The sequence below is a fragment of the Typha angustifolia genome, chromosome 8 (genome assembly GCF_048772165.1).
Source record: "Typha angustifolia cultivar Huaian chromosome 8, ASM4877216v1, whole genome shotgun sequence".
NCBI lineage: Eukaryota > Viridiplantae > Streptophyta > Magnoliopsida > Poales > Typhaceae > Typha > Typha angustifolia.
Genome location: NC_133246.1, coordinates 15,990,622 through 16,015,251, shown reverse-complemented (window position 1 = coordinate 16,015,251; position 24,630 = coordinate 15,990,622). Strand labels below are relative to the sequence as shown.

At 36.9% G+C, this 24,630-nt stretch overlaps 4 protein-coding genes across 5 annotated transcripts; 3 read left to right on the top strand and 1 right to left on the bottom strand.

The window, feature by feature from the left end:
• Positions 1–327: 327 nt before the first annotated feature.
• Positions 328–5,880, top strand: LOC140764880 (putative zinc transporter At3g08650). The gene is made up of 6 exons (XM_073103705.1): positions 328–696; positions 1,090–1,779; positions 2,308–2,592; positions 4,155–4,283; positions 4,464–4,561; positions 4,704–5,880. Exons 2-6 carry the CDS (start codon positions 1,315–1,317, stop codon positions 5,515–5,517), a joined length of 1,791 nt encoding a protein of 596 aa, XP_072959806.1. The 5' UTR covers positions 328–696; positions 1,090–1,314; the 3' UTR covers positions 5,518–5,880.
• An 898-nt stretch (positions 5,881–6,778) lies between these two features.
• Positions 6,779–9,988, top strand: LOC140764676 (hydroxyacylglutathione hydrolase cytoplasmic). The gene is made up of 7 exons (XM_073103363.1): positions 6,779–6,966; positions 7,077–7,199; positions 7,348–7,509; positions 7,962–8,040; positions 8,115–8,228; positions 8,878–9,054; positions 9,700–9,988. Exons 1-7 carry the CDS (start codon positions 6,920–6,922, stop codon positions 9,772–9,774), a joined length of 777 nt encoding a protein of 258 aa, XP_072959464.1. The 5' UTR covers positions 6,779–6,919; the 3' UTR covers positions 9,775–9,988.
• Positions 9,989–10,854: 866 nt separating this feature from the next.
• LOC140764674 (uncharacterized) lies at positions 10,855–18,004 on the top strand. Its single transcript, XM_073103361.1, has 8 exons — positions 10,855–11,808; positions 12,263–12,339; positions 12,837–13,005; positions 14,348–14,436; positions 15,782–15,946; positions 16,077–16,154; positions 17,077–17,180; positions 17,646–18,004. The coding sequence occupies exons 1-8, from the start codon at positions 11,166–11,168 to the stop codon at positions 17,749–17,751; spliced, it is 1,431 nt and encodes a 476-aa protein (XP_072959462.1). The 5' UTR covers positions 10,855–11,165; the 3' UTR covers positions 17,752–18,004.
• LOC140764675 (uncharacterized) lies at positions 17,813–24,265 on the bottom strand. Of its 2 annotated transcripts, XR_012105079.1 has the most exons (8): positions 23,961–24,265; positions 22,701–22,871; positions 21,958–22,083; positions 20,793–20,972; positions 20,087–20,251; positions 18,370–18,873; positions 18,176–18,229; positions 17,813–17,952 (listed from the first exon to the last, which is right to left on the bottom strand). XR_012105079.1 is itself a non-coding variant. In XM_073103362.1 (6 exons), the coding sequence occupies exons 1-6, from the start codon at positions 24,210–24,212 to the stop codon at positions 18,454–18,456; spliced, it is 1,314 nt and encodes a 437-aa protein (XP_072959463.1). In that variant the 5' UTR covers positions 24,213–24,265; the 3' UTR covers positions 18,257–18,453. The 2 variants fall into 2 exon arrangements, 1 of the variants encoding a protein (XP_072959463.1); XM_073103362.1 differs by lacking the exons at positions 17,813–17,952; positions 18,176–18,229 and having other exon boundaries at positions 18,257–18,873.
• Positions 24,266–24,630: the final 365 nt, after the last annotated feature.

Sequence of the window (24,630 nt, the reverse complement as noted above, 5' to 3'; positions counted from 1 at the left end):
CTGTATATCAAATTTTTTTCTTTTTTTTATTTATTTTCATTCTTACTTAAATAAATACAACGTAATACTAATACTAACTAAATGGACACTAACCAAGTTTTAGTAGAGTTGGTAGGTATTTTGGTCATAGTATCGACGCCAATTTTAAATAATTATAGTAGAGAAAATTATTTGATGGTTGGTAGTAACTTGACTCAATAATTTAGCTCGATTGATGACTCAATGTTGCCATTGATATCTATTTATCCAGCTTATATTTAATTTTTAAGTTCTTAAACGATAAATATATATATATATATTATATAAAAAATACCAACCAAAAAGGTCTAAATCCTCGCCCGGAAACCGCCGACGAGCGGTCTCCAATTCCCAGGAAAACCGCTTTTCACCCACCATGTCCGGATTTGCCCTTCGCCAATCTTTTCTTGCCGAAACCGTGTGCCGTCGTATCTAATTTTCTATCCAGTTAGCACTTTTCGATATCCCTTTCTTCTACGCATTATAAGCTATTAGGGTTCCTTTTCCTGGATCTGATCTCTTTCCCAAGTTTACGGGAGGTCTCTTGTGATCATTTCGTCCGTATATCCTCTATAATTGGATGGAAGTCATGTCGTACAGGTTCTGCTTCTAGACGGATTTTCACAAGAAAGATTCGATTTTGGTGAATTTGTGGAAGGTTTGGAGCTCGAATTCGAGGTAATTTGCTTGATTAGGGCTTTTGGAATGATCTTTCTGTTTGTCTTTAGATTTCATTTGGAAAATGTTGATTTAGGATTTAGGGTTTTGATGGATCTTTGTTGCTGCAAACGAAGATTGTTCGGTTTCCGTGTTATTGGGCGATTATTTGGATCTCTATTAACATTTTGACTCTAATTGAAGAAGTCAAATTAGTCTTTGGTTTTACAGTTTTTATCATTTCATCAATTACAATTCGGAATTTCAATCAAAACTTTTCTTCGTATCGTGTTTGTGTGCTTAGCAGATCTTGCTGATTTTAAGGTCCTTTGGGTTTGGTCTAGTTTTCTGCTGTTGATTTCTTGAATTCCAAATCTTGAATTGTAGTCTGATCATCTTCGTCTCATTGTGCAGTTGGTCGCCTCAGATGTCTCTTGGGTCTAACATCAAATTAACTTATCCTCTGGGATGGCAGTCTTGATCTAATTGTAGTAAAAAAGACCAATTGCTTCATCTGGAATGGAGATTTTGTTGTCTTGGGTTTAGCAGCAAATATTGCAATGTGAATTGGAATATTATGTTTCGAGAAAAAGCATGACTTTATATGCCGATATTTGATAATATATAAGCAGATAATAAATGGCCCATAAGATTAAAGCAACTCTGCTTTCTGTGTTTGTTTTCATTTTGCTTAATGGTTTCGCAATTGCTGAGTCGGAGAAGGAAATTGTTCAGAGAATTCGGACTGCTCCTCATAGGAACTTAGTAAATGCGGTTAGAGATGGCACTGTTACAACTGGATTTGAAAGCTACAAGGATAGCTTTCAAGGGTTTGAGGAGAGGAAATATAGTAATAGCAAAGTATCAGCGTCCACAGTTGCATGGCTTACCCTTGCCATGGCTGCAGCTACGGGACTAGGTGCAATTCCATTCTTTTTTGTGGAGCTAGAGGCCCAGTGGGCAGGTGTTTGCAATGGCTTGGCCGCTGGAGTAATGTTGGCTGCAAGCTTTGATCTTGTGCAGGAAGGACAGAACTATGGCAGTGGAAGCTGGGTTGTTTTTGGGATTTTAAGCGGAGGAATTTTCATTTGGCTTTGTAAGAAGGTATGTGGTATTCTTTTTAATGCATCCAGCAATAGGTGTACAAAGGAAAAGTATTTTTATAAATTTTTTTTCCACAAATATGGAGGTCTAGGTTAAAAAATTTATAATATATCATAATTATTGCTACAATATGTCATTTTGGTTGCTTCTCTACTTTATGTTAGTTTTTTGTTTCCATTGCATTTCATTACATAAGTTAGTTTTCTGGCTTTGATTATATTCTATTGTTGGGGAAGGTGTTCCCATCATTCCAATCAATGACACCAAATGGTTTATCATCATTGTGTTTACCAAGATCTTTGTGAACATAAGTATGACATGTCGAGGAAGAATACTGTGATGTGGAATGTGGAGATGAATCAGATACAGTTATGGTTCTTTTGAAGTTTAAGCATTTGTTCATCATGATGTTGTATAAGCTAGATTTTGATTCTGCATTCAGTGTATATGTTCCACTTATATGCTTCCTTATGTATTTGGTTGTGTTATCTTTATATTGGTAAGCTAATGTTTGTTCTCTGCCTGCAGTTTCTTGAACAGTATGGAGAAGTAAGCATGCTGGACATAAAAGGTGCTGATGCTAGTAAAGTCATACTTGTAGTAGGAATAATGACTCTTCATTCTTTTGGAGAGGGTTCAGGTGTTGGAGTGTCCTTCGCTGGGTCAAAAGGACTTTCTCAAGGTCTATTAGTAACTCTAGCAATAGCTGTCCATAATATACCTGAAGGTTTAGCTGTGAGCATGGTTCTTTCATCTCGTGGGGTCTCTCCACAAAATGCAATGTTGTGGAGTGTCATTACATCTTTGCCCCAGGTAACTTTTCTCCTTTTCTTGTTCTCTAATTGAACTTATTAATTATCATATCTTATGCAAGGTTTCTAGTATCGAGTTTGAGATCGGTATCAACCGTAAAAAAAATGATAATCAAAATATTTTTTAATTACGTAAAATTCTAGATATTATTTAAAAATATTGAAATATTTCTAAAAATTTAGAAAAAAATAAAGGAAAATGAGAAATGTATACCGAGTTTTCTCGAAGTGGTCGAGATCCCAAAGAAGAGGGGTGGCTCAACAGTCGAGGGAGATTAAAAGTTAGAAAAAACTTTGCCAACTGTAGAGGTGGAAGGATGGTGAAGAGGAGAAGGGAGAAGGGAGAAGTCTAGAGAAAAGATAGGAGGCAAGAAATCAATAATCCAATTCTATTATCATTATCATACTCCAATTTACGGTTTTCTCCACATATATATAGAGACTCTTCCTAGAGACTTATAACTTACATATGAAGCCTAAAAACTTAAAAAATGTATTAACTTATTTAAAATTTAAAACTTTGATGAATACTGAGTTTTCTCCCTTTTTCGCTATCAAAATTTAAAACTTCCTCAAAAATTACTTACATATGCAAGGTTTCTATTTTTTCTTTACCTTTTTTCTCCACTCTCTCCCTTCTCCCCTTTCTCTCTTAGGCTCTCAGTAGTTAGTGCTACTGCTTCATCGCAGTAATAGTAGATGTCATCAGATCTACTAAGTGCAGGAAGAGAAAGAGAGGAATTAAAAACTGAAAAAAAAAAACTCACCAAAGAAGAGAAGAAAAGAGAGACGTGCGAGGGGGGCATCAATTATGATATCCCTCGTGTTGGATTCAACCTGTTCTGACCTGCTTTAGGTGGGATTGGCCGATACCTAACCCAAAACCAGAACCAGCTAACTGGCTGGTTTTTTGTCAGGATTGGGATCGGCTAAAATTGGGAACCTTAATCTTATGATCATCTTGATCTATGTGAAATAGCATCTTGTGTATATTTGGGTTTTGGTGCATTTTTTTCCTTCAATCATACTATTATGATGACAAAAGAAACTGTTGTTATATTAAGTCGATTTCCTACAAAAAGTTATCTTACAACTAGAACACCAGAAATGAAGGTATTTTGTTGCATGTACAACAAACTTAATCAAATATTTTTTCCTTTTCTGCTTGGGACTTGGTTTTTATGAACCATTCAAAAGAAGCACTACCATTGAACCACTGAGGATGCTTAATGGGCTGCTTTGAAGATCTGAATGATAGTAATAATGCTTTTATATTAGGTTTAGCTCGCTTGCACATAATTTATCTTTTGGGTGAAGGGCTACTTTTTTATGTGTAATACATAATGCATGGATGCTGTGTGCTTGTTTTAACTTGAGTGTCTTCTGCTTTTCTTTCCCTCTCTTTTGCTAAGAGTTCAAATATCTTGTTGATTTTTGCTGACAGATGATGAATTATTCTCATATTTTTGTCTGAACACCTTGTGTTTTATTTTCCTCTTTTTATATTGATTTTGAAATTATTTGTGATTTTCTAATTTCAATTTTCTTCTTTCTAAACTTTAGCCTATTGTTGCTGTTCCATCCTTCCTTTGTGCTGATGCATTTCATAAAGTCCTGCCATTCTGTACTGGTTTTGCTGCTGGATGCATGATATGGATGGTTATTGCAGAGGTCCTTCCTGATGCTTTCAAGGTAACTAGCGTACTGGTCAACCTTCCTGTGGGTCCTCTTTGTGAGTCAATACTCTTAGCTGTTTAAACATGTTTGAATCATGTATGGAATCATGCATCTGTTCTTTGCTTATCTTTGATTAGATGTCTTTCCATTTTTATGAGCATAGCATGATTTTTAAGTTTCCTTTTCTTTTTCCAGGAAGCCTCTCCCTCTCAAGTTGCTTCTGCAGGTACACTTGCTGTAGCTTTCATGGAAACCTTGAGTACAGTGCTTCAGGGATTTAGCAATGGTTACAAGTAAGTGTTATCTTTCTATCCATATAATTTCTTTTATCCAACTAATCTGAATTTTTATCTAACCCAAATGGTTTGAAATATGTGAGTTATGTTCTAATAAATATTGTAAGTTTACTGGATATCTGTTTCATCTGAATTGCAGCTCAGAAGATGCCTCGGGCTTCTTGGTATCTCTTCTATTTGGTCTTGGTCCACTTTTCGGTGGCATCATCCTTGTTGCCTTTTCACTTGCTTTCCATATGCCACATCCTCTTCTCAGTGGTGTGGCTTCCGGCATTGCCTTTCTTCTCGCAGCATGGAGACCTTTACAACTGCTGCTATCATCGAAGATGGGTTTCTTTACCCTTTTGTTTCTCCTTATTGCTGGCTCTGCTTTCTACCACATGGTGACCTCTTGCATCTTGAAACTGGTTCATCGCAAAAAGTCCTCTATTTATGGCCTTGCTTCATCTTCTGGTTTTTCCTTAAGCGCCCTCACACTGCAGTCATTCCTTGCATGTGGAGCCATATCTCTACATGCCTTAGCAGAGGGTCTTGCGCTGGGCGTGGCTGCTCCAAAAGCTTATGGGCTGGGTCGTCACATGGTTCTTCCAGTCTCTTTGCATGGGCTACCACGAGGTGCAGCTGTTGCAAGCTGCATCTTTGGTGCTACTGACAGCTGGCGGGGAGCATTAGCTGCTGCTGCCTTGACGGGGTTTGCAGGTCCGACATCTGCCATTGGAGCTATACTTGCTGGTATTGACTACAATGGGCTCGACTACTGGATGGTCTTCGCATGTGGGACATTGCTCCCTAGCTTTGGTCGTGTATTCAGGCGGGCACTCCGGTTGGAAGCGAGGAAGAGTTCTTATGGGCTCTTAATGGGACTTGGATTTGCCTTTGTGTGCTTAACATCCACCAGGCTGGTTTGCATGCACACACCTTACTGCAATTCTGCTCCTGAGGCAGTAACATAATTCTTGGACCACGAGATAGTACTTGTTCTTTGGATACTCTTCATCCTTAAAGCTTGTGGATATAATTCTATGGGTCATTTGGCAGAGCCCTCCAGCCAGGAGGATGACACACCAATTTGCAACATCTTTGAGGAAATAAAAAGAGACCCTCATAGGGTAATTAATAGAGTAGTATTTGTGACATGCAGGGCTCTTTTATATGAACTCTGGAAGAATGTAGCAGCATCCTTCTGTAGGAAGATTTACATATGTTATTCCTTTTCAATGGAAAGCGAAGCCATCTTTGATCCTATTGTCTCTCGCATGTACTCATATTTGAATGCTTATAGTGTATTCTTTATAATATTGCAATTTCCCTTGAGCACATCGATTCACTTATCAGATGAAAGCATGGTCATACATGCAGCCCTTCATCCAAGTTGTTGGCTTGTTTACGGACTTATGATATGTTTCTCATGTGCTGGCCTCATGAATGACACAAAGTCACTGCTTTGTAGTGAAAACAACTCGAGGATCTTATATTGGCGATATCACTATTTAGGCACTGTAAAACATTTCGTTGTATTTCTATCTGGCATATGAACATTTTCTCTTTGCAGCAGGACAACTATAGGAATAAAATTGCTGGGATAGTTCTCAGTTAGTTAAAAATGATTACGTTGATGTTATACGGTATTCTCGGGTTTAAATCTCAATAATTTTTAACTTTTCTTCTCTTAAGGGATAAAGTTATATGGAATTCTTTAGATCCATAAAGCTCACCGTTCATCCAAGCTTTCGAGACCCTTGATGAAGTCGGTAATCCCTCCTTAAAAAAAATTAAGCTCTAGATAATTTTTTATTTTAAAATAATAATTAAATATTATAAGAATTTTATTCTAGAATATACACGCTTGACCGATAAAATTATATCTTATATCACATATTAATTTAATTACTAAATTATCCTTGATATATGTCTCGCCAATCTATTTTATAATAAACCAAACTATCCTTACAGTAAATCTAGTAAAAAAAATATATTTTTATCTTTTTTTTTTTACGTTATATTACATCAAGAATATAAATAAATATAAAAATAATTACTTGTAGAATAAAAAATTTAATTTAAAAAATAATAAAGAGAAATAACTATCCTAAATTTGACGTTATTCGCCTCAAATTTCTTCTTCTGTTATGGCCAATTAGTCAGGAGTAAGTATTTATATGCTCTTTTTAGGTGAAGAAAATTTGCCTTCACTCACCAGAGAAAAGAAAGAAAGAAAATATTTTTCTGAATAAAGATGCGAAGGTGTTGGAATAGGTAGACCTGGATGAACTCTGTCGCGTCACTTTTGTTTGCTGTAGTCGTACCATCTACTTAATCCATTCGCAGTAGAGGAGAGATCAAGAAGCCGGAGAAATGAAGATCGTTCACGTCCCTTGCTTGGAAGACAACTACGCCTACATGTAATTAACTCCTCTTCCCTTCCCATTCCCCTCTTGTTTCCTCTTCGTTCGATTTCCTAAACCCTAATTAAATAAGCTTTCTGCTCTCTTTTCTCTCTTCTCAATTCTAGAATCGTCGATGAGAGCACGGGAGAAGCCGCAGCCGTCGATCCCGTCGAGCCCGACAAGATCGTTCAAGCGGCGGCCGAGATTGGCGCTTATTTGAAGCTTGTCCTCACCACGCATCACCACTGGTTCGTTTCTGTTGGATTTTGCTATCCAACTTGTGATTTCCCAGCATGCTAAAGAAGCTATGTTGGATAATTAACGAATTTAGTTGATTTTGATAGAAGTAGGGTGTTTAAAAAAGAAAATCTATTTTTAATGATCCTGTGGTCATAGGGATCATGCTGGTGGGAATGAGAAGATGAGGATGTTGGTGCCTGGAATTAAGGTGTACGGTGGATCGATAGATAACGTGAAAGGGTGCACGGATAAATTGGAGAATGGGGATAAGTTGTCTCTCGGGGCGGATATCAATATACTTTGCCTCCATACTCCGTGGTATGTTCTGCTCTTTTTGTTGGTCGATGAGTATTTGACATGCCTGTGTTGTCACTGCAGAGATTGATAGCCTTCCTGTCTTATGCGGTTGAGTGTTGACTTTCCTGGATTACTTTGATTCAACACTCATAAGCTAAATATGTGCTAATATAGTTTAATAACACGTGTAACATAGTTTGAGCTAGTTCACCAGCTAATACTGCTATATGCAAGAAACTACTCTTTTATATTTCGCAGTTCATCCTATGACTGCAACAATGAGGATGAATAGTTGATATACTAGTGTAACTGTGTAAGAGACCAATTGCTAATATGTGAGCTTAATTATCAAACTTTCTCCTTTTCTCTCTTCCCCTTTTTGAGTGCATCTTTATATTCATCCAGTTATTTCTAGTAGTCCTATGGAAATTCGTCGGCTCCATTGCTAATGGTTTATTCTATGCTTCCATCAGTCATACCAGAGGTCACATAAGTTATTATGTGGCGGGTAAAGCCGAAGAGGATCCTGCTGTATTTACTGGAGACACATTGGTAACTTGATATTCCATCCTTCATTAAATTCTTAATGATATCCTCCTTTTGACAGATTTGTCCCTTCCATACAGTTTATTGCTGGTTGCGGCAAGTTTTTCGAGGGCACTGCAGAACAGATGTATCAGTCATTATGTGTGACTTTGGGTTCATTGCCAAAGCCAACTCGAGTTTATTGTGGCCATGAGGTACCATTCCTCTCATCCACACTGCAAAAACTGACACTGACCTACTTAGTTTAGACTTTCCAATTAAATCATCCAAAACATCAATAGCATCCAAAGGACAAGGAGGAGACATGGAACATGTAATAACCTTGCTGAGGCCTTGAGATGCATGGCTTTGTCACAGGAAAGTCCTTGAGAGAGGAGTCTTTATGAATTACTGCAGATTGATTACTTAGTGCTAGCTACTGCTAGATTGTGATTTTTTACATTTGGAAGAGCTCAAACTTGGAATTTTGGGTACAGGACATCTTTTTGACACTTAATAGTTTGCATTGTTGGCGAAGGATGAATGAATAACTGGTAATTGCTGGTATGTGATGGCATGGACTTCCGCTAGATCAAACTTATGAATAAGCATTCATTGCTATTATTAGGCATAGTAATCCAACCTATAGCCTAATCTTGAGTTCGTAAATCAGACTGCACAAGCCTTGCTCCTAATTCTGATATTAGGAAATTACATGATATGAATTTGGAAGATGATAGGCTGGTATGTACCGTGTTTAAGTGTTTCCTTAATAGTTTTTGGGTGTTGCAGTTTTATATTTGTTTTCTGTTAGTTACTTTTCGAAGCATGCGAAACAAATCTAATGTGCGGTTCACTTGGCAGTACACAAAAAAGAACCTGCAATTTGCTTTAACAGTTGAACCAGAAAATGAGAAGATATCACAGAAGCTCTTATGGGCCCAACATCAACATCATGCTGGCCTACCAACAATTCCTTCATCCATTGGGGAAGAGTTTGAAACTAATCCATTCATGCGTGTTGATCTGCCGGAAATACAGGTCTTTTCCTTCTTACTATGTTTTAATGCTGGAGGCCAATGAAATATATTTCTAAAGCTACCTTATTACATGTATTTAAATTTATAGATTTTTAAATGCTGCAATAAGCTGGACGTTTGGATCTTGTTCTTCTTATTGTCAGTTCGCTGCTAGTGCTAGAGTATAGGGGGAAAACTTGGCAATGGGAAATGTTCACCTTCCCTGAAGTCCTTACCCTGAAACTGTGTGGATGCACTATAATTAAACATGGAGGAGGAAGCATAAATTTCGATTTTGGGAATGGTTGGTCCTTGTACCAAAAAATGCATGGAAGGGAGAAGCATAAATTCCATGATATCCTCCAATTGGTCCAAGGATTTGTTCCTTAAGATTTCATACTTGAAATTTCTTTTCAATTTAAATCCCATATTAGAGACAATTTTGGATGGTTGGTCACTGAAACTGAAAATGCATAGCGACCTTCATGTCCTTTTCCTAATAAAGTATCATCGCATCCTTACAGCAACATATCCTTGTTTTCAAGTAATTTATTCAAAATAATTAATGACACATTCTTCATCGTTGTGTTACAATTTTTAATTCTCTGTTTTCTTGCTCTGTTGACGTGTGCTTAAAAATTCTAGTCATTGGCATATGATTGTGCAGGCCAAACTGGGCTGTGGTTCTCCAGTTGAAGCCCTGCGGGAAATAAGGAAGTTGAAGGACAACTGGAGAGGTTGATTTTCATGTGTTGACTGAGGTCTTTGGCAAGTGAATGTTCATATCAGAAAGGAGCTTGGATGTTATCTAATTAACTAGTCTGAATGCCTTTACCTGTTTGTTAAAAATGCATGAGGGGTCTCTGGTAAACTGAATATATTTGCTTAATGTCTTCTTTTATAAAATCCATGCACAATCTTAATCAAGCTGAGGAATGAGAAGGAAAATTCATGCATGTTGTTGTCTCTCAATTTTATCGCCTTTTCACATTGCATCAACCTTTTCTGGAGTTCCGAATTGTTAGATTTATTTGTTTAAATTCTTCCGAAAGGTGTTGTTTAGCTACTTAATTTTGTTTTTAAGGATCTTGTGATCTTGTGATTCTTAAGGAAATTTGAAAGACACTAACTAGCACTCTGCAAATGTTGGAAAAAGACCACTTCAAATGTCCTCATGCTAAAAAGCACGACAATTTCATACATGTCTCTTGTTTAATTGATGTGCAAGCAATAGGTTGCTTCTAACTTGCATCCTAGGCTAACTAATTTTGGCCTCTTCAATTTCAACTATTCTGGGTTTTTTTTTTAAATTTATTTATAGTTGATAAACTTCAATTTGAACTTAACCAACGAGTGAAGCCGGTTATGAAGGAATCCAATTCGGCTCTAATTTCTTGCTTGTGACAAAAGAAAACCATATAATATCGGATGGTAGCCAAGGAGACCATTCATATCTCCATACAATTATTCAAACGATAAGGCTTGCCGATTGGTTTAATCATATATAATATCGAACGACAGACCAAGGTCTAATCGGTGACTTGGATATTCGTAACCGTAATACTAATAATTACAGTTGTCGCTCTATGGTACGTTAACTGTAATTTTCTAAAATAGATTCACAGAAACTAGCTGTCGGTGCGATAGCTGTTTTCCATCATCCGGCCAATAAAGTAATAACAAATGCGAGATGGAGTTAATTTTACGCAATAAATATTCTAAAGTATCATAATTAGAGAGATTAGTGATTAGAGGGACACGTATTATTTATTATTCATCGGTAAATTTACCTGTATTGCTTTTGTTACCTTTTTAACTGTCCCTTTCTAATTTCCTCTCCTTTCTCTATTAGTTGGAGGAAGAGAGTTTGTTGAATATTTTTCCGCACGATCTAAATAAAAGGGCAAAGATTATATTCTTCGATTTCGTCTTCTTTCAGTTCTGGTTTCCAGTCTCATACTTTGTGGAAAGATTTCGCTTCCAGAAGGGTTAGGGTTCCTAGCGGATCCCTTCGCCACCATATTTTTTTTTGGCAGGGTTTTAATCTCGGTACCTCCAATCCTGGATTGGACTGCTTGATTGCTGTTTGTTGAAGGTTTATTCAGGTTTCTTCGCCAGAATCGTGCTCCGATCATGGAATCCTCCGGCGGGAGCTCGGAGCCCTATCGATCGGCTGCTGGAGGCGGTGGCAGTTCTTCGAGGAGGTTAGGGTTTCAGTTTTCGGCGTCAAATTTCATACAGGCGCCGCTGACTGCCCTCCTGGAGTACTCCGGGATCTTGCGGACTAGATCGAGCCATCCGGAGAGCGAGGGGTTGGTCGTCAGAGGGGATCGTGTTCTTGGCCGCTCCGATGATTCTGCCGCCCATAGCTCTGGCGGCGGCGGGGAGGTGTCGATAAGGATCATTGGGGTTGGTGATCAGGAAGGTGTAAGGGTTGGAGTAGGGCAATCGCAAACATTGGATGCCAGTACCAGTAGGGAGGGGATCGCCGGTGGTGGTAGTAATGTGTCTGTGGATCCAAATGTTACCCAGTCCGAGAGGCAGGGAGGAAATGGAGAGAATGATAGCGGGGTAGAAGAGGTGACTTCTTCTTCTTTGCCTCCGTCAATCTTGGTTGGTTCGCAGAGCACAGAAGGAGAGGCAAATGCTACTGCAGGCAACAGTAGGGATAACTCTTACCAAAGATATGATATACAGCAGGTTGCGAGGTGGATTGAGCAGATATTACCATTCTCTTTGCTTCTTTTGGTGGTATTCATCAGGCAACACTTGCAAGGTAAGTGCTCTTGATTGCATCGTTATGCTTCTTTAGTAAGTGTTCCATTGTGATGATTGGTCTGATTAACCTTGGAGTTCATTCTCAGAAGGTTATCATTATGCCACTGAAATACTGAATGCATGTATTGATACTTATACATATGTCAGATTGGTTCTTTTATGATGATATAAAGTTAATTGTCCACGTGAGATTGCTTACCATGAGCTTATACAGATGATTTTAGCCTTTTTCCAATTCCTTTTGGTTTGTATCACCAGTGATAGTCATGAGCAACTTTAATTGGATATTTTTGTCTTTCTTATCTTTTAAGTTCTTCTCCAGGATTTAGTTTAATATGTGTGTATCTGAAATATTGAAACTTTATTCCTTATGGAAATATGCATTTATTGTATATCTCCTTGCACTTTCCTCTATGCTCAAGTTAATAATATTTGTGAAAAAACTTGTACAGGTGTCTTTGTTACAATTTGGATTGCTGCAGTGATGTTTAAGTCCAATGATATTTTGCGGAAGCAGACTGCTTTAAAGGTTTGATATCCACACTACATCCTTGTTTTGGATGATATAATTTATATTTTGATGTAGGAAACTTATTCACAACTTCTTATTTTACAATTCAAACCAAAGTAAGTGCAATTTTGTAATGTTTGTGGGCAAGAAAGACCATTTTTATGGATAAGGATACATGCCTATACTCCCTCCCATGTGCCAACTTATCCAAGTTTTTATGACTTGCTTTCTTCTAAGCTCCCTTCACCAGGTCACAATTTTGTCAGTCCATTTCATCCATCTCTTAGAATGCTCTAAAGATTGTTTGATTACTTAGAAGTTACTAGATTTCTATTACATATTTCTTTGATGCTTATTACAATATAGCATACATTTGGAGGCCCAAGCCTAATTGAAGGTGGTTGTTAACTTATTATTTTCTCTACTAGTTCTTCATGTAAAACACTGAGCTAAGAAGTTCCAATCTTGGTTGTTGCTTAGATCTTGATATTACTATTATTTGCTGGTTTCTGTAGGGGGAGAGAAAAATTTCAGTGCTTACTGGGATTACACTAGTTTTCATGGTGCATGTTTTTGGAGTCTATTGGTGGTACAAGAATGATGACCTTCTCAAACCTTTGGCTATGCTCCCTCCAAAAGAAATACCACCATTTTGGCATGCAATATTCATTATTGTGGTGAATGGTATGCTTTTTAAGTGAATATTTTGATTCTTAGTTTCTTAGTCGACAAGCTTGTCGTTGAAAAATTGTGATTTAATGTAGTGACAATAACAGAATGAAATTCGTTTTTCCAATTTTGGATTTGTCTTAATGGTACATTTCATTATGTTTAGTTTCTTCAAAAGTGAAGGATTCATTCTATTTTGGAATTTTTTTAGCTTTACCTTATATTAGTAAGAAACCTCTTAGACAATGTTAGTAGCCATTATAATAAATTAAATTCTTATGGCTAACATTTAGAATGTCATTTTTATGCATAATGTTCGATATCTTTTGTTCGACTCCCATTTTTCTACCATTGACCACTTCTTGCTACTGATTAGCCAGTATTTTTAGAAGTAGGTGAAAATAACAGAACATTGCTTATCCCTTATTTTGTTGAATGACGTGGCAATCCATGTGGCAATGATCTTATACATGGAATTGTTTTTACTTGCCAATGAAAGCATGTAGCACATGAGTGAATGAGCCCACATTAGTAATCATATACATGCATTACACTTTTTATAGGCATCACTTATATTTTTCACAAAATTTGCCAGCAATGAAGCATATTTGTCCATTTCTCCACTAGATGGTAATTTTGGAAAGAAACTGTTTCTTTGTATAATATTTTATATCTTTTAGATTTAGTGTGTATAATAGTTTTTTGACAGTTTTATAAATCACGTCTTACATTTTACCTATATTGTGATTCATACCCCATCTTTAAGGATTTTGTAATCTGACTCCTCATTTTTTTCTATAATTCTCATTTAACATTCTGGGTTAACTTAGATGGTACTAGAAAAAGAATATTCCGTTATAATATATAAAATAATTTATAAATACCTAAATTATCCCTATCTTCTTTATCCTATTTTTCTCTTCCCAAAGAAGAAGAAGAAGGAGAAGAAAATAAGGAGAAAGAGGAGGGGGGGAGGGGAGAAGATGAGGAAAGGTGGTGGTGTGGTGGCGATGATGACGACGACGACGGTGGAGGAGATAGGTGGAAAAAATAGTGGAGGGATATAGAAAATGAAACCTAATGGTGGGAGTATTTTAGTAATTTGATCGATATTAGTCGGTCAAAATAACATTGGAGTGTTAAATGAGAATTATAGGAAAAAAAGAGAGGTTAGGTTACAAAATTCTCAAAGACGAGCTGTGAATCACAAAATAGATAAAATGTATAGTGTGATTTGTAAAAATTCATAGTTTTTTAAAGAACCATACAAGCTACTTATAATTTATTTTTAGAGCAATGCTTTCCTTTTTTCTGTGGCACATCTTTGTAATTCCCAGGTAATTGTGATTTTTTCCAGATACTATGGTGCGCCAGGCAGCTATGGTTGTTAAGTGTATTCTATTGATGTACTACAGAAACAGCAGAGGCCGTAACTTCCGTAAGCAGGTTTGTTTTGTTAAGATCTCTATAATATACTTGCCTAATTTGTATCCATAGTTTTACCTTTTATGCTATTTTCTTGTTGTATAATAAGTGACATTTAGCTATGTGGTTTGAGGAGTTAGTTGAACTGGCACATCTTGCTTGCTTAGAAATATGCTTCTTAAACTAACTTTTCACTTTGTGAAATATATTGCCTACTAGAAATCATTTATTAATTGAGACAGAGCTAATAGGCATTAGTCGGTGGTCTGTGGTAGAGCAAAGTTAAATGTTTAATCTGGTTTAGCATATGGCCCAGATACTGTGGTGCACCCAGAACCATGCGTGTAAAGGTACAGATGTGCCAATTGAAATCATTTTGACTAATAATTGTTAAGGAACATGGTGGTGAATCTGAACAGATGGGCTAGACTCTCAAAAGATTCTGGGATGCTGAAAGCTGGTGTTGTTGGCCAGGCAAGATATAACTGACTATTATATGCTTCAGTTTTCTAAAAAGTCTATATCAAGTGAGGAGTAATGAGAACATCTTATCTTTAGAAAACTGAATTTTTATATCATGGCACATAAGCGTCCTTGCAAAGTGCAAATTCTCCGTATTGATCGTCTATCTCTTAAATTGTCACGACTAGTGTCTTTCCTTTAATTTAAATAAGTTCTGATTCTAAGATCATGGACCTGAGTTCCTTTGGCTAGAGGTACCTATCTAAGAAGTCTAGACATATACAAACTGGTTCTGAAATCAGTGTCAGAACCGCAGAAGTTGTCATTTACATGCTGAATCAATCATCATTGCACTTTTAAGTTTTATTGGCATGAGATATATCAAATATGAAATGCAGATCCTTTAGCTTCTATTATTTGTATGGGATGAATATAAAGACTACGCCTGTCTATTCTATTTCTGATTTTCTGGTTGCATCTAACTCAATATCTCAATATTTCTATGTGAGTGTGGAGCCTTCCTCGTTTCTTAATTCCAACAACCTCGAGAAATAAGCCGTTCAATAGCTTTTACAGTGTTCTTGTGGATGTTGTGTAATGACTTATGAGTAGAACAAATATTTTGTTTGAAATCTGAAAGTGCATTTTTTAAGCATATTAGAATTTCCTTACCTTCATGTCTTGGCTTATCTTTTTATTTTTACTCTGCATATCTGACTTTAAATTATGATAAATACAAGTCCAGAGAACAGGTTATAACATGGTATAATTTTCATCCCTTTTGAATTGTGCTAGATCTTTTTTTTTTCTTCTGAATAATCAAAGATTCCTCAAACTTCAATTTTTCTAAATTTTCCAATCAATTATTCTTAAGGAAATTCTCAAATTTCTGTTTTTAATTTAGGGTCAAATGTTAACACTAGTGGAATATTTTCTACTTCTTTACCGTGCATTGTTGCCAACTCCTGTGTGGTATCGATTCTTCCTGAACAAGGAATATGGCAGCCTCTTTTCTTCTCTTACTACAGGGTTGTATCTTACTTTCAAGTTGACATCAGTTGTCGAGAAGGTATCATCTCTGTCCACTCCTTGTTTTCTTCTAAATAAATATCAAAACCTAATGCTAAGTTTGCGAACGGTCAGACGGTTAAGTAATGAGTTAAATATATTTTGACGTTTTCTTAAATGGGTGATTTCAGATCCAATCATTTTTGGCAGCTGTAAAGGCATTGTCACGTAAAGATGTGCAGTATGGTTCCTATGCTACTAAAGAACAGGTAATTTGTCATGATTTCTTGACATTTGACTATGGGATGCCTTTTTTATATTCTTTGATCCAGTGTTATATCATTGTCAAAGCAAGTGTAGTGAAGATTTAATTCCATGTTCTGTCCATATGTTTTTTTGTAGGTTGTCTTATGAATTTGTAAATACTTTTTTCACACAGGCAGAATAACTCCATATATTACTTCTTGTTTGTATGGCAGTTTAATACATTCTCTCAAACTGGGCATCTTGTAGCCCATATGGGAATTTCTTTCTTAAGAGTAGCATATGTTTTTTATGCAGATATGCTTTCTACGGTATCCTTATTTTAGTTGAGAAATCATACATATACTGTCAATGTTCTGCTGTATTACCTACCTATGAACTGATGTCCAGTCCGATCAATAGCTTATTGTTTGGATGATAGGATGATAATAGACCTCCATCAAGGGAGTGAAGAGACCTTTTATTTTCTTAAATCATTAGAATAGGCGTTCAATATGAATTATAAAAAATTATAAAAAATTTCTTATGCTTAACTTCACATGCCTCCACTCATTTGTTGAGAACAAAATGTTAGTTTTATCTATGTCAGATGTAAATGTACTGAGTGAGCCTCCGCATATTGTCCTTGGGACCTAAATATCCCAAAGCACTGAGGAAGAAACTGTGACCTGGGTCTCAAATAATTCTCCATTGTGAGTGTCATGCTTTTAGGCCTAGGATATCTTAGGTAATTATAATTATACAAGAAAAGGAAATATTCCTTATTAAATTGCTGCTGAAAAGATTTAAAATTCTATGTTTAAGTGGGGCCAGCCCTTGGAGCAGAACAAGCATATTTAATATGTGAATTAGATGATGCTACCTCTTGAAGCTTCATAATGCTTTTTTTTTTATTTAATTCAGTCAAATGAAATGGAATTGGTACAGGTTCTAGCTGCTGGTGATCTGTGTGCTATCTGCCAGGAGAAGATGCATGCTCCTATCCTTCTTCGCTGCAAGCATATATTCTGTGAAGATTGCGTCTCTGAATGGTAAAGTCTCTGAAGTTTTTAAGTACTTTATTTTATGGTTCTTATGCACTCTCTCTAACAACAGAAGGTAATCTGGTGCCATCTTACCATCCTTTTTTGGTGCCGTTTGCCATTACTAAAGCGGTGCAACTTTATATTTATCTCAAGTGTACGCAAAGCCTGGCCTGCATATGCAATTATTGCCAATGCTTGGAATTTCATGTTTAGCCCTAAAAGTTTATGAGGTCATGAACTCAACATCTATGCTTATCTCAGCACACTCCATGAAGATGATCTTACATATAGATATGCTGGAGTTCTGTTCTGCTGATTTTTCAGTACTTGGTACAAATTGGCATCAATATGAAAGCATCATTTGATGTTATCCAGTTCGTTAATCTCAGATTTACGGTTTCTGATAAATTACAAAGTACTATTTCTGATTTGCCCTGTTTTATGTGTCTGCTGATGAGCCAATAATTTCAGGTTTGAGAGAGAGAGAACATGCCCATTGTGCAGAGCAATGGTGAAACAAGCAGATCTCCGATCGTTTGGTGATGGTTCGACGAGCCTCTTTTTCCAGCTATTCTAAAGTACACAAGCATATTTAACAGATTCAGTTGGATGCACAACTGTCTTCTAGAAGCAGCTATTCGCTGCCTTTTTTCTTCCTCCTTGCTATCGTCCTGATATGTTCACCAGATCACCGCTGGTACCCGATGGATCTATCGAGAGAAGTGTTGGTGAATTGTATATGTCCATAACACTGTACAATCCATGTATATGCCCCTCACTGTGAAGTCAAAAGAAAATATGAATGAAAGAGAATTATCTGATATCTGCCATTTATATTTCCCGATTATGTTACTTCTTGGATCTAGAATTTGGCCGCCCTACTAATCTAAGTTACCTGCCAGAGCTCACTTTGCTGTGTTGAATTTAGAGCCAAAAGCAAACTAAATAAAAATTAAAAAAGAATTAGACGATTGTGCAATGTCATCAAATAAAACACTCACCGTTAGTGACCAATGGCTGTCCTCTTTTCTTTCCTGTTTTTTTGCAGCTGAGAACTGGAATGTTGGATAATAAGAACAAAGAGACCAACAAACAATGATGAATGAGATTTTATAGCTTCCAAAATAATCATAATAATGAATCATCAAGTTACAGATACAAACTGCATAAACATGAATCGATGATATACTCTTACATGCATTGCCAAACCAGCACGCATAAGCAACAAAACAAGCATAAGCGTCTGAGCCTGATATCATGCCAAAGCTGATTGAATCTCTCACTGTCTAGTAGCACTCTCCACTTCTGACTTTACCAGCGATGGTGCGCTCACCCTCATGTTAGGAGGTGATCTCGGTGAGGTAGGGACAATGGGGCAAGCTTCTGGTACGACGAAGGTGGAACCTGGAGGAGATGGTTGCACGATGGCAGGCTTCATCGGAGTAGTTTTAGTGCTAGGGCTAGGAACAACAGGTGATGGTTCTTCAGATGCTGTGCGAGATGGTGCCCGGGGTAGGACTTGTGTAGGGTAAACCTCAGTCACCTCTTCTATGCCTTCATCCACATAGATAACATCCTGCATGGTGAGTTGATGGTACTCCACTATTTCTCTGAGGAATCTGTTCTCCCGAGCATATACTGAGTTCTCATGTGCCAGCCTCGCCTTCTCAGCCAACAATGTTTCCAACTGAAGTCGTATCTGCACGATAAAGATAAATGATATCCAAAGGGATAACTCAACATTTCCCTCATGGAATAGCATGAATTTCCAAATGACTTCTATTGCATGATTCTTGGGTAAAAGTCTTCCTCATAATATTGTGGAGACAGTAAGAAAACAATTGAATCATATCTCATCACAGTGACAAATGCCAAAATAAAACAAAAGACATCTTGAAACTGGTCTGCGTTTAAATCATGTCCACTGCATCAAGCTATTTAATCTCAAAAGAAACTTGTCCATAGAATTTAGTAGAACATACGAATAATATACAAGAACAGAACTCAAGAAACTGTCATAGAATTAAAAATGCATGTGACAATAGAGAGAATTGCAAGTGACAGATATATTTATTGCTACAATACACATAAAGTAAACCTTGGTTAGGAATTTACATTTGTGGGGATAACATATCAATAAATGCTGAGCAATGGCACTGACTACTGAGGTATCAGATGAATGCTCGTACTATGTGGGATATCTTAAAAACCTTGTTTTCCAGATGGTTCAGAACTAATCCTCCACTTCTTTGGCTTTTTTATATAAAGGATTTATATACCCATTCTACATTTGGACATTGTAAGCAACCATTTTTCATTCACATAGTACAAGCAGCAAATAGGGATCATCTATCTATTATCCCTTTCTTATACTCAAGTTACTTCTATGCACCCTGTAGATGTGAACATGATACATCACCAATTCATATGGTTATTTTCTGAAAAACTTGAATTGCATATCTTAAAATAAGTACAGATTTTTAAAATTATTTCTGATTTATGGATAAGCTACCAACTTATACAACCTGGGAAACATGCCTTTTCATTTGAACACTGAAATTAATTAGAATAACACAGTTATGCTTGTTCACAATTTGGTCTGCCTCTATGCTACATGGTACATGTATTATAGCCAATAAAAAACAAGTATAGAATGATACTTTTTGGCCTTGTATGTGCAGCAAGGATAGGAGAAAAATAAGCAGAAAATGTAAAGGCACAGGAACAAGGAGTCGAGAAAAACACCCAATTATTGAATTCAGTTAAATGACTAGCTGGCACATTAGGAATAGGGTGTGCCAAAGTACTTCCGAGTTCTTTGTATGATACATCATTAGAAATCTATGGAAGAATATTTTATAGACTGTATGCAGTATATTTTGTCTGGATCATAGGTATAAAAGATGTCATACCAGATCATCGTCTTCCGGGCTACCTCCATTCTCATGAGTTTCCCTCAACATTTTATTCTCTTCTTCAAGCTGAGCACACCGTTCTTTTGCAAAAGCAAGGTCTGCTTTAAAAGTCTTCAATTCTCTTAGAAGAAGCTTTGCTTTGGCAGCCATTGCATTTGCAACCTGCGATAACAAAACAAAAAGGCATCAATTGATTCGTAAAAAGATAAATCAAGAAATCAGTATCACCATTTGCAAGTGTTGTACCTCAACAGAGGGAACGATCTAATGCTACATTTTGCAATTAATTGAGCTAATATTGTAATCCACATATAAATAACCTCGGCAGATTACTCAGACCTACTGTTCTGATCTACCTCGGGGGATTGTTAGCATCGGTGAAATGCTTATCATGCTTTAACAAATAATATAGCCAATTACCCACAGCCCCAGAAAGGTCCTTTACACACTGCATAAGTAACTTCTTGAGTACTTGACGATCAGCTTCTTATGTTGATAAACAGAATGTGAAATGTACCTTACAGAAATTTTTACATTGCCTTTTTTCAACTATCACAAAAGATGGAGGAGGGGCTCTGAATCAAATTACTGATAAATCAAATAGACATACTAAATTAAAGATATTCTACTGGGGATGCAACTAAACAAAGCAGACAAGCATTTGAGCAGAATAGCAACCAGTGATACACATTTGCCACCTTACGTCGCGGGATGCCTTCAGTTGAGTCTCATAGTCAGTTTGAGTCTGAGGGAGATTTCTTTGAGTGAAATTTCCAGCAGTCTGATTCTGTAGATTCGAGGCATTTCCTTTTCTTCTTATGTTCAACTTACGTGTTTCATGGATAATGTCAGCTGTCTTGTTCTCTACAATTGTCCGACCCTCCTGAATAAATAAGGATAATCACCATTAAACTTGCAGTAAGTAAAAAGGTTGTTTGAAAACAAGCACATTCCAGCAGTAGAATAGAAAGGAAATGAATTTCACTGGCCTACTTAAGAGTTTTAGCTATATTAATTACTATAGATAGCCAGATATTTCTCCATGTCACGGGCCCTACTTAGAATTTTAACTATAGTAATTACTATAGATAGCCAGATACCTCTTCATGTTACAATGTCTCAAATGCAAGTCTAAAAAAAATTATGTCACATGAAACAGTTAACCATTTATATTCAAGTGTATAGGTCAATTAATATTTTTTGCTTGTCAGCCAGTGAGATAATAAAAGAAGTACCAGTCCACTCATAGAAGCATTAAAAATGTGAATTTCAAATCTCAGCTTAACTGGATAACATTAGCACAAAGCTAAGTTCACCTAGGGAGTGTAAGTGGAGTTGAGTAACTCAATGAGATGATAGGGCAATCCAAGAAGAAACCAACTGAAAGATCAAGCAAACATTACACCATCCATTAACCATGAAAAGGAACTATATCAAATATTAGACCTAAAATCATAATTCCAAATGCCCTAATCAATGAAAGTAGTACACATATTTTGTTAACCTTTTACCAGACTTGTAATTCTCGTTGATCTCCCACTTCTACAGACATTGTTCTTTTACATGTTTTAAACATTTTCTCTCTTTTAAATTTTAACTATAACAAGATAAAAGAATTTCTTGTCACCTTACAAGAGATACATGCATGTAATGATGGATTCTCTGACAAAACATGCATATTGAATATTTTCATATTTATGACCAAAGTTGCCATTTCAGTATTTCAAGATTTCACCACAACAGTCAGACATGATCTCGGTGAACCTTACAAAAACATACGAGTACTATAATATAGTTCTTATATAATTTACAAGAATAATCTCGTTTTACTAGTAACAGATCTAAGCAAATCTAGGAAGAGAACTTACCTCAAAAGCATTTTTTAATGTGCCGCCAATGTAGTTAAGAGAAGAGGCAATTGCATCCGAACTCTTCTGACTTGGAGGTGTTTCCGTCTTCTGAAAGGTCTCTGGTTGTCGATACGAATGACGGGGCTGCATTTAAAAAAGTTAAGCCAGGAAAGGAATGACTATCAGCACAACCACATAGCGCCCATACGAACAGCAGTAGCAAGGAAACCGGAATGTTGCAGAGCCCATAATGATAAAAAAAAGTTGCCAAGGTAGGATAACAATCTACTTGCAAATGATTAAAGATACTGAAGAAAAAGATAAAATAGATAAGAAAATGCTTGCACAATAATCATATAAGTACATTATCCCCAATAACCATGAAATATACTTCAGAAATATTGGATAACATATACTACATAACTCCTGATATCCCCAACTCAATGTTCAAATTTTGCACCTCACTTTTCAGAAATAATGAACCTGCTATTTTCATCTTAAATAGGATAAAGATGATTAAGAGTGTGCAGATGAAAAGAGGCTTTTGACAATCCAATACAATTAGGCAATACTATAACATCATTGATATATGCAGAGAACGGACATCAGGACTCAATGTCGCTATAATTACTTCAATGCTAAAGAGAAAAAAGGATGATTTAATGGATTACTTCAAAATCTGTAAAGCAACCATAACCTAATCAGAAGTGATTCGCAAGTCAAGATAATGTAACCTCATATAAGTATTAATTGGTCCTCACCTGACCACCTGCAGACGTGTCAGCTGTCCAGGACTGATTTCTACTAGGGGTTTCAACTTGTTTCATATCATCATCAATAATCGCTTTTGCTTTCCTAGCCAAAACCCCCCAAAATCCATATTTTGACTCGTTTAAGCTTTTCATCGATGTATATTCATAATCAGCAGAATCCTGCATATGACATTACAAATTTATTACATGGGAAAAAAATTGTCCAGCTAAACCTACTTGATGCTAACAGCTTGCCGATAAGGCTATGCAAGGTGAGAAATTAGCAACTTTATGGATGTACTCAATAATTGCAAATATATGCTACTCTTAGACCATTAATTTGTGTGCTAAAAGGACTGATGAAATACATTTTATCACAATTCCAGGTGTTAGGTAGACAATATAATTAAGAAGAATAAATTATTGACACACAAAGCCGCAACTATTGAAACTGAAAACAAGTTAACCTGTCTTTCCTATGCATATGCATATAACATTCCTCTAGATTTCTTTTCCTTAAGATGATCCTGAGACTATTCTCATTACCTCGTGAACTGAAGAAAGACAAAATGCAAAGTATATGATCATTATGCTCATATCTTAAGAACAACATAATTAGACGGGAAAGTCACATATGTTAATCCCATTATCCTTTAAGTTAGTCCATGTCATTTCACAAACTTATTGTGTTAATCTTGCATCTGGGAATGACGCTCAGTTCTTTAAAGAGAGGAAATAACAATTGCCATCTTAGTAATTATAAACAAAACACAAAAACCCAATGGAATCAACATTTACAGAGCTCCGGATCCTACAAGAGAAATCCGGATACAGAAATCGTGAATAGTCAAATAACTGACATATCTTAGAACGCAAAGAGAACTAAATAAACAAATCTTTCTGCTTAAGTATTAGATCCATCGAGAATCACATGCGTACAATATTCTGATATGACCTGCACAACAACCGAGATTTAGACAAAAGATGAAACATAGAAATTCTAAAATCTTCGATCAGAAATATAAGCCTACCAACTCTGACAGTCTGACGTCTCCAAACCATTCCCTAACAACTTCGAACAAAACCCCTAATTCCCACATCTAATCCAAGTAACAACATAAGCATCGACAAAGGCCGCCGCCAATCAACCACGTCAATTCGCCAAATCCCCACCTTCAACGAACAGATCCCTCCACTCCAACAACGATTCATTGATCCGCAACCCCGAGAGAACGACAAATCGAGTAGAATAAAATACATCTAACTCACCCGAGGCGAAGCGGACGAGCTCAGCCGATCGGATTCGCGACGCGAGGAGACGACGGACTCGCCGTAGGCGGAGGAAAGCGACGAGTCACGATGGGCAGCGGAGGCGCGCATCGCCTGCGCTGCCAGCGACGGCGCCGCTGCCGGAGAATCTGACACCGGAGAAGGTGTCCCCTCGAAGGAGAAGGTCGGAGATCGGAGATCCTGGAAGGTGGAACCCCTAGATGAGGTGGTCTGCTTCCTCCGATACGCCATTGCCCTCTCGCGAGAGGGCGAGGGAGTGGAAGATCGCTACTGGACTTCGTCCAATGGATCGTGCTTTTATATTTGACCGTGGCGATGAACGGCATATAGTTTGGCAGAGACTGCCAAGTAAACCCAAATGTAGCAAATTGCAGCAACGAAGTCCGCAAAGGATCCGAGATGTGGTCTTGCACCATGAAAGCTGGAAAGCATGGCCGGATGATCTAATAATTTCTTTCTCTTACTTAAAAAAACTGATATCTGTTAAGCAAAAATTATTAATCATAAGCAAAATGATAATATACTCATGCTTTATTTATCCAGGTATTCACGTAATTACAAAAAGTAGCTCTTTCTTAAAAGGGACGTGTATACGATAATGCTATGTACCAACTCTAGTAGATAATTTGCTCATTAGTTCAACTCCAAT